Source organism: Sceloporus occidentalis, unplaced genomic scaffold (genome assembly GCF_023333645.1).
Source record: "Sceloporus occidentalis isolate IW3139 unplaced genomic scaffold, rSceOcc1.0.p SCAF_4, whole genome shotgun sequence".
Taxonomy (NCBI): domain Eukaryota; kingdom Metazoa; phylum Chordata; class Lepidosauria; order Squamata; family Phrynosomatidae; genus Sceloporus; species Sceloporus occidentalis.
This window is the reverse complement of record NW_028316984.1, coordinates 64,816,356-64,828,588: the sequence shown is the minus strand read 5'-3', so window position 1 is coordinate 64,828,588 and position 12,233 is coordinate 64,816,356. Positions and strand designations below refer to the sequence as shown.

Here is a 12,233-nt window from a genome sequence, read left to right as displayed (position 1 = left end):
CCTTAAGTGCTCAGTTACCATTCAGCAAGTGAATTCATGGGTCAACTCTAGCTGAATCTAGTATTTGGATTTAGACCAAAGAAACAGTCTTACTTGTTAAGAGCTGTCATTCAAAACTTGTACACTCTCTCTTGGGGCAACTATCTTGCTGTCTTCAAAAGGGAAAAATAAAGAGCATCTTCCCCCTCCCCTTTTTTTGCTAACTTTGTTTTGTTTTATAGTTATTCCCTCCCCTCCAGTGTTCTCACCACACTTGGAAGATTCGAATCTTAAAAGGTCCAGTCATGCAAAAATCATGTTGAGTCAGTGCAACTGCTGATTTATGTGTATTAATGGGCTTGTTTTCTTTTTGCATTTTTACAGGTGTTCCATAAGCATTATGCTGGTTCAACTGCCAACATTTTAATTTCATCTTTGAAATAGGATCACTGTGATACAATTATGAATTATTGCTCCTTGGAAAATGAAGAAAACCAGTTCAACAAGATTGTAATTATATTTAATACATATTTTGCTTTTATCAGCAATTTGAAGAAGTAAACATCATCAGCCTTTACAATTCACAACTAGTGAAGAGTTTATAGTGCTTATAAAGTTGTATCTAAAATATACCTTATTCATCCTCTATAGAACATTTTGAAGACAGTCTAATATTGTAATTACACATTATACAGTAGCTGCCTCTTCCCACCACTGTAATTAAGGCATTCCCATTACAAACCTCACCTCTCAAAATTCCAAGTACTGTCTGGTAGGTACATAAAATCAACTTAGGTTTCATTACATTAAAAACTACTTAACAGGGGGGGAAATGCCACTGAGATGATACACAGACAGTTGTTGCATTACTGTCTCTAAAACTGGACATGTTGCTCAGAATATTCCCAGCAATATTTTCAAAATGACCACTTATTATCCCTGATGCAAAGCAAAACATGACTCGTAATGCCTGGTGTCAGTCTCCATCTTTAAGTTAATATGAAATGGTTAAGAGATATGTCTTCATGTGTTTAAAGTTTATCACCCCATTTAAATTTCATGGAGCTGCTGAATAAGGTGGTTGTGAGAGCTTCTTTACAGGTGGTTGCAAAGACCATATGGTAAGAGTATGTCTTGAATTAGCAATGAATTGAGATCACTCCAAAGTTTACTTTGTTAAAGAATATAGTGTCATTCATAAGGTTAATTAACACAACCTGGGGAAGGGGGCATCATTGAAGCTAACACATGCCACACTGTAAACTGAGGTATTACACAAGAGCCTCTCATACCTTCATAATTCCATCCACATTTCATGCCATCTAGATTCAGTAAATTGTGGCAAACCAGAGTTCTGTTTCATTCCACAGAAGCTTTTCAGAACAAGATCCGCCCTGCACCATAACACAGAGCAAAATATGATATCTTTTTTAAACTACACACACTAGCTCTTTGATTATTAACTTCAAGAAAAGGCCTTGAAGCATCCAAGCATCGGACAGAAAATATTAAATTAGAGATCCCTGATGCAGCTCCCTGAAACACCTTCCCTCTCACACCTTTTTTAGTTTTCAGTGGTACAATGGATACATCAGTTTAATCAACATATATTCTTTTAGATCATCAGATTTAAGCCTTCAAAAATATTCTCATACCATAATTTTAAGACAATCAGGTAAAGACTTTAAACAGGGTTGATCCATAAATATGAATTAACAGAAACATTGATTTAGTTATGAATGATGCTACACCAGGACAAGAATACTTAGTTTAATTTTTAAGCATCTATCTCCATTAGTTTAATTTTTTTAATTAAATTTAATTTTTAATTTCTTGTTTTAAAGCATCTTAACAATTCCAAATGACATTCTCTGATAGAGACATGTTAAAATAAAATCACACAACGTATATATCATGCTGCACATATCATAGCGAGAAGAAGAAGATAAGGAGATGCACTAATACTTAAGTGCTTAACTCTAGAGGCATTGTAGTGCAATGGTATAAAGTTGCAACAGCTAGTAGAAGGCTGGAGCTACTGATATTTTGCATATTATTAGCCTTAATCCTACTGTTTTTTCATACTAGAGTAGACCCATTCAATCAATGGTAAGTCGACAAATCAACACTTATGTATTCAGTGAGTTCACTCTACTAGCAGCTAACAGAACTTATGCCTATTGATCTTCATTTTCTTTTATTGATTGCACATAGTCCTTCGAGTAGCATTTTGTTCAAAGCTGCCACTATATATTATTCACATATTGCTATGCAAGCCTTAAAAATGATGCTCTGCTTGCCTGTTCCACCTTGTTCCTAAACATTGCATGTTAAAAAAGAAAAATGAAACATTTAAACATATCAGTTCTTTGGACCAGCTCAGCCTCTTTGAGTAACTGTAACACATATAACAAAATCTTTCATACAGTATTTCCTTTAAAAGGTATTCTTTAAAAAAGAGAGAAAGAAAGAATGAAATGCCCCAGCAGCTTGCATAGGCTAAAAGAATACAATGATAGAAGCAATGAAACTAGCCGTTTTAAAATAAATTCAGGTTAAGCTTCTCTTTTTGTCAACAACTGGACTTCCTCATCAGTAAGCTATTACTTCACCATTCTCATATTCCTCAACCTTAAGGGTCAGCAGACTTAACCACTACCATAATGGGGTCTTCTAATTGTCTGCCTGACCAAACTCACTGCACTGGAATCTTCTCACTGTAAAATACAGCAATTCTATCAGAACATTCCCATTAATTCATTCCAGCAGGACCTATGCAAGAGAAGTTCATAGCACACTGTATCAGTCGCCAGAATGTATGCAAGAATCCAAGCAACATGTACAGGCTAAGAGAATGAAAGGCTTCTCTTACCAAACTTGAAGAAGTCTGAGTTTTTTCTGTATTCAAAATGAAGCCGTACTATTCATGAATGACTTATATCTGGATAAGCTCAAGCATTAGCACTTGATCCAGGCAGCAGGGGTGTTGCTGCAGGTGTGAGATGTCATTTCCTACAACAACATATACCTATTTTTAAAGGGACACCACTGAACCACACTACTGGCACAGAACTTGTGATTGCAATGGCAATCTTACCTATGTGCAGTGCAGATGGTACAGGCTGATTTTTTTACATCCAATGCATAGATCAACACAGGACAGACAGTTAAGCTTGGCCATGTATAAATCCACTTAGTGTGCAACTACTGTGTTTGTAGATTTATTCATACAGCTCCTACAATCACAACACTGGGATTTTAATTTTGATTTAACCTGAATGCATTTTCAAACCACTGCTGCATCATTCATTATTCTACATGACAAATAATAAAAGAGTAATACTAAAAAACAAAACCACAAAATCTATCAAACTGTGCTAAAATAAATAAAAAGGAATGCAGCCTGTGGAAAGTGAGAGGCAGAAAAAAATAGTAGCACTTTGGTTTGGCACAGGAATATTATGCAAAAAGATGGGATATAGCAAGCCAAGCTTAGTTCAGAAAGTAGAAACTCCAACTATAAACCAACATCTCATCCATCATGTTGCTTTCTAGTGTGAATTCACACTGATAATATCCCAGGATGCTCAGATTTTCAAGTGACCTTCAAATGAAACAATCACGAATTGCAGTAAACAGTGTTTTTTTGCAAATAGAGCAGGCCAGGGATACAGGGACGATAGCAGAAGAAACAAGAGAAAGGTGACTGCTGTTTGGCAATTTCATAGTCAAGTACTCCAAAATGTGTACTCTTCACCATCTGTCATGTATCCTCCTGTGAGAAAGATATATTTTGCTCTTCTCAGTCTTCATGAGACTTTTCTGCAATAACTTTGCATTCATACTAAAAAAAAAAAAAACCACACAGAAATTAGGTGTAAATATCTTTGGGACTACAACAAATACATAAAGAAAAAGCTGAAAACAGTGGAATAACTGTGCTCAGCAGTTCATCTGCTCATGGGACCAGCTCTCTGCATTATTCCTACCATCTGCCTATCTTTTGATAAAACACAACATGGAGTCAGACAGAGATAAGCAATGAAGGAGTGACTAGTCACTACAGCTTTTTGGGCGGTCTATCCCACACCAACATTTCCCTTTGTTTGGGGGCTTTTTATTGCAAAAACACCCACACCCACATGAATTCTCTAGTAGTGTAACAATCTGAATATTAACTCTGAAGAAGTGCTTGTGGGCCTCAAATCAGACTAAAGTATTATAAGCCTATTACAGACTAAATCATTTCAAGCATCTTACAAACAAATCCATTAATGATAACTAACTTACCATTGCCAATTGCCTGCCAATGTTTCCCATTGTTATCCCACCAGCAAAAAATATACAGGGTAACCAGGACCTCACATAAAGAAAGTCAGGAGATGTGTACCTAGAAAGAGATAAAGAGGATGCTTAGTTGTTAAACCTGATATAGTGCTTAAAAATGCATCCTGCTACAGAAAAAACATTATAATAATTAATTAATAATTTGTTTTATTTATATACCGCTATTCCAAAGATCATAGTGGTGAACAGCAAGTAAGCTAATTAGCAAGTAAGCTAATTTGCCCCCAACAGTCTGGGTACTCATTTTAGCGACCTCGGAAGGATGCTAGCCTGAGTCAAGCTTGGGCCTTTTGCTGGTCTTGAACTCGCAACCTTGTGGTTTTGAGTGAATGGCTGCAGTACAGGCATTTAACCACTGCGCCACCAGGGCTCCATAATTACTACATTCTGTATATTTATAATGTTTATATTTTGGTTGGTATCCCCTAACACTTGGCTAAACAATCAATTTTGCTCTGAAAAAGGCAGAAAGTGGCTTGAAGGCCCCAAGGAAGGAGAGAGCTGGGATGTGTGCCTGCACCTAATTATCTACTTTCTCACTCTTTTGGAGATTATTATACTCACCCTCCCCCCCAAGTTCTTTGGGCTCCGGGGACTCTTGCTCCCATGGAATTCAAGATCCATACAAATCCTTATGACCACTAAGTCACCACATCTTTTGAAAAGGCCAATCCAGAGAATTGATGAAAGACATACAACAATCATGAAGCATTCCCATCCCAAGATGGGTGAGGTTAAAGCACCGCCTGGCCACCCTCGTTATATATTTGTTTCATATATTTCCACTTACTTGCCAGAGACATGGTTTGCGCTGATCAGAACTAACATCAACTCTATTTGACATGCTGGAAATTCTTTGAAGATTCTTTTAGTTCTGCAAATGATTAGTCCTTTTGTTCTGTGACATCCTGATGCCAGTCCCAGAGCCACTAACACTGCACATCCCATGTGAAATCAGGCAAGACTCCCTGTTCCTAACCTCATCTTCAAGTGTTGAGTTAGAAAGGCAGTGGGGCTTTGCTGTTTTAGTCCTATCATGCCAAGACACTCTCAATAGATTGACAATGCAGCTCTAAAACAACTGCCAGCTTTCCTTCCTGGCTAATTGCTGGGATGAGGGAGGGCATCAGTATGCAACTACAAAGCATCTCCACCCCCACTCCACCCCATTTCCTGCAAATATCCAAAGGTGAGAGTAAAACTGGAGAATTCTGCTTATTCCACACTGTTTGAACTACTCTTTCTCACACATATACTATTTTCCCCATATCAAATGCAGCCAGAAAGCTTAGAAGCATGAAGCCTCAAAGGCAACCATAAGCCCCTCTGATAGCCTTTTGGCTGAAGTGCAGGGTATAAATAAATAAATAAATAATAAGCTCATGCAACTGTCTTCTGGGCTGCAATCTCAAACACACTTGCATCACATTCCTTCCAATGCGATCTATTTCACCGTTCTTGGGAAGATGCTGAGCAGTGCTGGAGTGTTTAACCTGCAAAGATGTCAGATACTGCCTTTAATCTCCTAATTAAACTAATAATACTTACTGATAAACTCCATTGTAGACCAAAAGCTGAGTCACCACTGTGGCTAGAAATGCAATTCCTATGCCCAGGCCAAAGCCACTCCAAGATCTATCAAATGTCCACCACAGTCCAATGGAAAGTGCAGCAAGTGTGAGAGACAACTGGATGTTGTTGGCAAAATCCACTTTCTGTGAGTAACATTAAGAATCTATTTGGGGATTTCAGTCAAACACTGATTAATCTGAATTTGTATTCCTCCCTGCAACTTAAGAGAGACTGTGAACAAGTGTTATACAACTCTGATTTCTCTGATACTTTTTTATTCTCTGAAACTCAGGGCCAAGTAATATCCCACTTGAACAACTAATCACAGTATTTTCAGGACTAGACTAGTGTTGTGAAATTGCAATTTTTTTTTAAAAAAAAAGCTAGATATGCAATTAGGTTGCATTGTAAAATTGCTTTCTCAGAGTCACCCACCTCACTAATAGGTGTCTATTATTACACATTTTGGGTTCACAGGCATACTAAATCTTAACATTTTACTACTCATACTGTTGATTTATGACCCAACATACCTTGTGCTGTGTCATCTTTTTATGGTGTTTATTTATCAAGACAGACATGTAAGCCAGCCTTTCACATTCAAAGGTGAGGGGCACAGAACCCCTGCAAAAGTGGAAAACTCACAAATATGCACAATGCCCCCCTTACTTGTCAGGACACCCTCAAGGAGATGGGGCTTTCACTTGTCCTCAAGGGGGCTTGCTCGTCCTCCCTGCCTCTCTCTCATGTAGCAAGGGCACACATGGAAGCAGTGGAAAGAAGGAACCCAAGAGGGCGGCTGAGAGAGGCAGCTAAGAACCCCAAGGGGCATCTGGGAAATGGATTGACTTTCCTCCTTCCTCTGCTAGTTGCTGCTGCTGTGATCCTCAGGGGGTTTGCTTGCCTTCCCTGCCTCTTTCTCCCACAGCTAGGTGCAAGTGGATATGCCTGGCACAGTGGAGGGAAGAAGTCCACTTCCCATACACCCCAGATAAACCTGTTAATAATTGAATAATCAAATCCACAGGATCCCCTGGCTGAATTTACTGGAACTGAGGCAGATTTAATGGAATTAAAAACTGACAAAATTTTTCGTGTCAATTCGCAGCAAGCAAAAGACAAGAAACTACTGCGAGACTGTAGCAGAGTAGAGGTGGATGAGGAGAGAGTTGGGGGAGGAGAGAGCGATCGGGTGGAGGAGATAAAGGGGAAGAGCCCAGGGGAGGGGCTGGAAGAGAGAGGAGGAGCCAAGGAGGGGGATAAAAAGGCAGGAAGAGACATGCGCGGGGGGAGGGAGGAGACACGGAAGAGGAGGACACAGAGAAGCGGTCAAGTTAGGGAAAGACGGGGTAATTCATAGCGGTCAAAGGGTCGGCCGGCCTGTATCCCTACAGACGAGGCTGAGTCCTATACCACCAGAGCCCCACGAGACACTCAGACCCCAGGGAAGAAGGGGACTTCTCTTACCCAGAGGAAGGGAACTGGAGACGGAGAGATTCGGGAGGACTAGCGAGTGAGTGGTGGGATAGTAAGGGGAGTCGGTAGGAACAAGGACTGGAACCCCAGGATTGGGAGAAGGCCAACAGAGAGCCCCTGGAGAAGTACTCAGGTGGGTGACCGACCCAAAGTGGCACGGGGCCTGAAGACGCGGAGGAGCTGAAGCAGGCCTAAAAGGGGAAGTTGGTTTTGTGTTTGTCCGGGACTGAGGACAGTTGTTTGGTTTGGTTGCACTCGGTTGAGTTACTTGTTTCAATTAAAGAAGCCACAGTTATTGCAAACCTTGCCTGGGAAAGTTTGTTGCGCACGTGTTGGGGAGGACCCAAGCTTCCAGCATGCAGCCCGCTGCGCCAGCCCCGCCCACAGAGACATACTAATCTGTTTTGTGAGGACAAGATTTAAGGATTTGATCATTCAAAGAAACTATGAATATACCTTGATAATAGAAGGCTTGGAACTAAAAAAATTTAAGGACATCCATCCTCAAATTATGGTTAAAAGACAGAAATATAAACAGCTAGTTCAAATATTGAATAGGTTGAAGATAAACTTTAGATGGGAAAGGATAGACGGACTATCCTTCTCTTACAAACAAAAGAGGATCAAAGTTGACAACTTAAATAAGGCAAAAGAAATGGAATTGAAACCTAAGAACGAACATAAAGGATCAAGGGAAGAAAGAAGTCATTCGAGAAAATGGAGATCGAGTAACCATAAAGAGAAGAAAAATAAAGAAGAAAAGTCATTAATTGAAGAAGATACTTTACTCCAAGAGAAAAATAACAGAGAATCAGATCAGGATGAAGTTCTAAGAGAAGAACTGGAAACAAAAATTAAAGAGAATACTGTAAGAGAAGGATTACAGTTAATAGAGTTAGAAGACAATAGTTGGATACAATTGTTTTCCTCGTTTGCTGGATTATTTTTTGTGTTGAAATAATAAAAGTATAAATAAATAAAAGAATAAGGGGAGGGAGGGGTAGCACATAATCTACAATCTTAACAATATACACAACAATAACAATTATATTTATGATATCATTACAACTAAGAGAAGATGATTAAGATTATTTTGTGGAATGTGAAAGGCATCAATTCAAAATACAAGAGAACCATTATTTTTCATCTTTTGGAAAAATTGCAAGGTGATATAATATGTTAAAAATTCAAAATCAGGGCATAGTTTCTCATCAGCATCAGATCATAAGAAAAAAGGAGTAACTTTCTTTGTGAATAAAAAATACCAAGTGAAGGAAATATTCAATGATATTAATGGCACATATCTTACTTTAGAAATAAAACTTCATGACTTAACTTTATTAGCAGTGGGAGTATATGCTCCATTGGAAAATCAAGATAAGTATTTTGATAAACTACATCAAAGGTTATCAAATACAGAATACGATAATATTATCCTTTTAGGAGACTTTGCGCAGTAATTGAACCGAGCATGAATAGAAAATCCAATAATAATAAAACAATTCAGAAGCGTCAGGGTAAATTGCCTAAATCCTTCTTTAAATTGATGGAAGACTTCAATTTAACAGACATATGGAGATATAAGTATCAAAACACAAGAGGATTTACTTTTTTCTCAGAAGTACATAATTTCTTCTCCAGAATCAATTTTTGTCAATAAATCTCTGCTGCCATTAATTTATTCTATGGATATTATGTCTAATTTTGAGTCAGACCATAACCTTATAGCAATGGAACTTTTCAAAAAAGAGAAACAGTATACATGGAGATTACAAGAGGAATTATTAAAAGAGGAAAAAATAGTAAAGAATGTTAAAGAAAACTTAAGACTATATTTTAAAGAAAACAAAACGGAGGGTGTACAGCAAAATACTATTTGGGATGCTGGAAAAGCAGTGATCAAAGGGATATTTATAAAGCTTCAAGCTGAAAATAGGAAAAAGTGGAGTGAAAAATAAAAAAAATACTGGAAGAATTAAATACGAAAGAGAAAGAATGTAAAATAAAAGGAGACAAAAAACTAAAAGGTGATACAACTTAAAATCATAGTTAAAGTTATTAGTACTGAAAGAAATTGAAAAAACTCAAAATACTTAAAGGAACACAATTTGAATCTGGAAATAAAGCTGGTAAAGTATTGCCCTCAAAGTTAAAAAAAGAAAGGAAATTAATTACAGAAATATATGAAAAAGGGGAAGTAATTACACATAGTATTAATATAAAAAAATGCTTTTGTTATAAATCTGTACAGGAATAGTGTTACAATAAAAACACATAAAGAAAAAGTAATAAAATACCTGGAAGACCAAAAGATTTCGACACTACTGTAAGCGAAGATCAAAGACAATGTATAAATCATCCAATTTCCTCGGAGGAAATATCTGAGGCCATCAGAAAATTAAAATCACACTCCTGGCCCAGATGGCCTTCCAGCTATTTACTATAAGAAGTTGGAAGATGTACTCTTAGGCGCGGTACAGACTGGCTTTTTGCGCTGTGCGCACCAACCACACGCTCCCTAACCCTAGTATGTGTGGGGATTGCGCAGCCCCACCCACATGTCGCACGCAATGGTGACATTGCAGCTACGCAGTGGCCAAATGGAGCTGTGCAGCTGCAACACCACTACGTCGTCCTGTGGCACTCTGTTGCGTTGCAGCTGCTCAGCAAACAGGAGCTGCTTCTAAGCGTTCCTTTTTTGTTGCGCAGTGGTACCGTGCCATTTGGTTGCTGCAATAACGCTGCACAGCAAAGAGAGGCGGTCCCAACCCGCCTTTTGCAGGCGGTATGTACCATGCCTTAGAACCATTAAAAGAAACTATGAATGACATCTATTTAAATGGGATATAAGATTCATGGAAAATGGCTTACATCTCCCTAAAGGAAAGTATGAGAAGCAAGAGACAAAAAATTATAGGCCAATCTCTCTAATCAATACAGACTATAAAATTTTTACATCAAAGATTAAATCCAGATTAAAGAAATTTTTAAATCTGATAATTCAGGATGCCCAAAATGGCTTTATACCAGGAAGACAAATAAAAGATAACATCAGGACAATTCTGAATTTGATAGAACACTATGAACATCACAATGAGTGAATGTTTGCAATGATCATGATTGATGCTGAAAAAGCATTCGATAGAGTGGACTGGGTTTTCATGTTAGAGACATTTAAAAGGATGGAATTTAGGAGAGATGTTTTTCAGATGGATCTCTGCAATATATAAAGAACAAAAAGTTCAGATTCTAATCAATCAGAAAATAACAGTGTATACCAATAGAGAGAGGAACCAGTGTCCTTTATCACTCCTTTTATTTATTTTGGTGCTAGAACTGCTTAATAATGATAAGGAACAATTGTAAAATAGAAGGTGTTCAAATTAGGAAGTCAAATATTAAGTTTAAGCGTTTGCAGATGATTTAATTTTTTTTCTGGAAGATCCAAAAAATCTATAAAACAACTGATGAAGGTGATTCAAGATTATGGTGAGGTCTCAGGATTCGAAATTAATGTAGAAAAGACGTCAATATTAACTAAAACATGTCAGAGGTTGAAGATCAAGAACTCAGTGAACTCTCTGGATTTAAAATAGTAAAAAAGGCTAAATACCTAGGGATATATTTTACAAAAAGGAATGTTGATTTATATGACAATAATTATGAGAAACTATAGAGAGAAGTGAATAAGGATTTGCTAAAATGGTCAAAGATGTAATTTTCCTTGTTGGGAAGAATTGAAATTCTGAAAATGAGTATCTTGCCTAAATTTATTTGCTTATTTCAAAATTTACCTATTTTGGCTAAAGAATCTTGTTTTGAGAAATGGCAAAAATTATTAGCTAATTTCATATAGCAAGGCAAAAAAGCAAGAATTAAATGGAAATTGTTAACGGAAGAAAAAAGAAAAGGTGGCTGAAATTTACCCAATTTAAAGTTATATTATTATGTTGCCTGTCTGCAGTGGATTGAAGAATGGATTTTACTGAAAAATGATAAGTTGTAAGAAACAGAAAGCACAAAAATGAGATTTGGGTTCCACACATTTTTGTGGTATGACAAGCATAAAGCTAATACTGATTCCTGCCACCATTTTATAAGAAACTCATTATTTAAAGTTTGGGTTAAAATTAAAAGACAATTCTATAGACAAATACCACTATGGATTTCTATCCAGGAAGCTTTCTACAAAAGAAAAAAGTTGACGACCAGGGGTGGTTAATATATAGAGATCTGTTAACATAAGAGAAAAACTTCTTAATATTGAAATCTAGTAAGGAATTAGAAAATGAAACCAATAAGAACTGGTTTCTGTATAGACAAATATTTGAAAGATACAGAATTGATTAAAAAAAATATGATTTTGCAGATGAGAAAAAGGAATTAGATATAATAGCTTTTGATGAAAAAGGGGACATATTTCAAAATATTATAGGCTATTGAAACAAAGGGATTTAGAATCTGAAAACATTAAAACATTTTATGACAAAATGGGCTCAAGACATAGGAAATACGATATAAATTGATTTGGGAGGGAAATCCTGGCATGACTCTAATTCATTCACACTGTGTCAAAATTATAAAGAAAATTATATTAAAATAATGCATTGTTGGTACTTATCCCCAAATAAATTGAACAAAATGCACAAGGTTGGAAGTGGTAAATGTTGAAAATGTAATAATCATAGAGGAACTTTCTTCCACCTTTGGTGGAAATGTACAGAGGCTGTAAAATACTGGGGGAAAATACACTCTGATATCAAGGATATTATGTATTACTATTCCAATTAGTCCATTATTATTTTTATTGAATATGACAGATATACTAGAAAAAGAAATAGAAAGAAAATATAAATGTT

The 12,233-nt window shown here is 36.9% G+C and overlaps 1 protein-coding gene across 4 annotated transcripts in view; it reads right to left on the bottom strand.

Moving 5' to 3' along the window:
* Positions 1-482: 482 nt before the first annotated feature.
* The window catches only part of INSIG2 (insulin induced gene 2), a 30,428-nt gene continuing 18,677 nt past the window's right edge, over positions 483-12,233 (bottom strand). For all 4 annotated transcript variants that reach the window (XM_089520169.1, XM_089520165.1, XM_089520168.1 and 1 more), the window contains 3 exons: positions 5,875-6,041; positions 4,270-4,369; positions 483-3,823 (listed from right to left, as the gene is read on the bottom strand). In XM_089520169.1, coding sequence (XP_089376295.1) covers positions 3,782-3,823; positions 4,270-4,369; positions 5,875-6,041 — 309 coding nt within the window. In that variant the 3' untranslated portion in view covers positions 483-3,781. The remainder of the gene's footprint in view (positions 3,824-4,269; positions 4,370-5,874; positions 6,042-12,233) is intronic.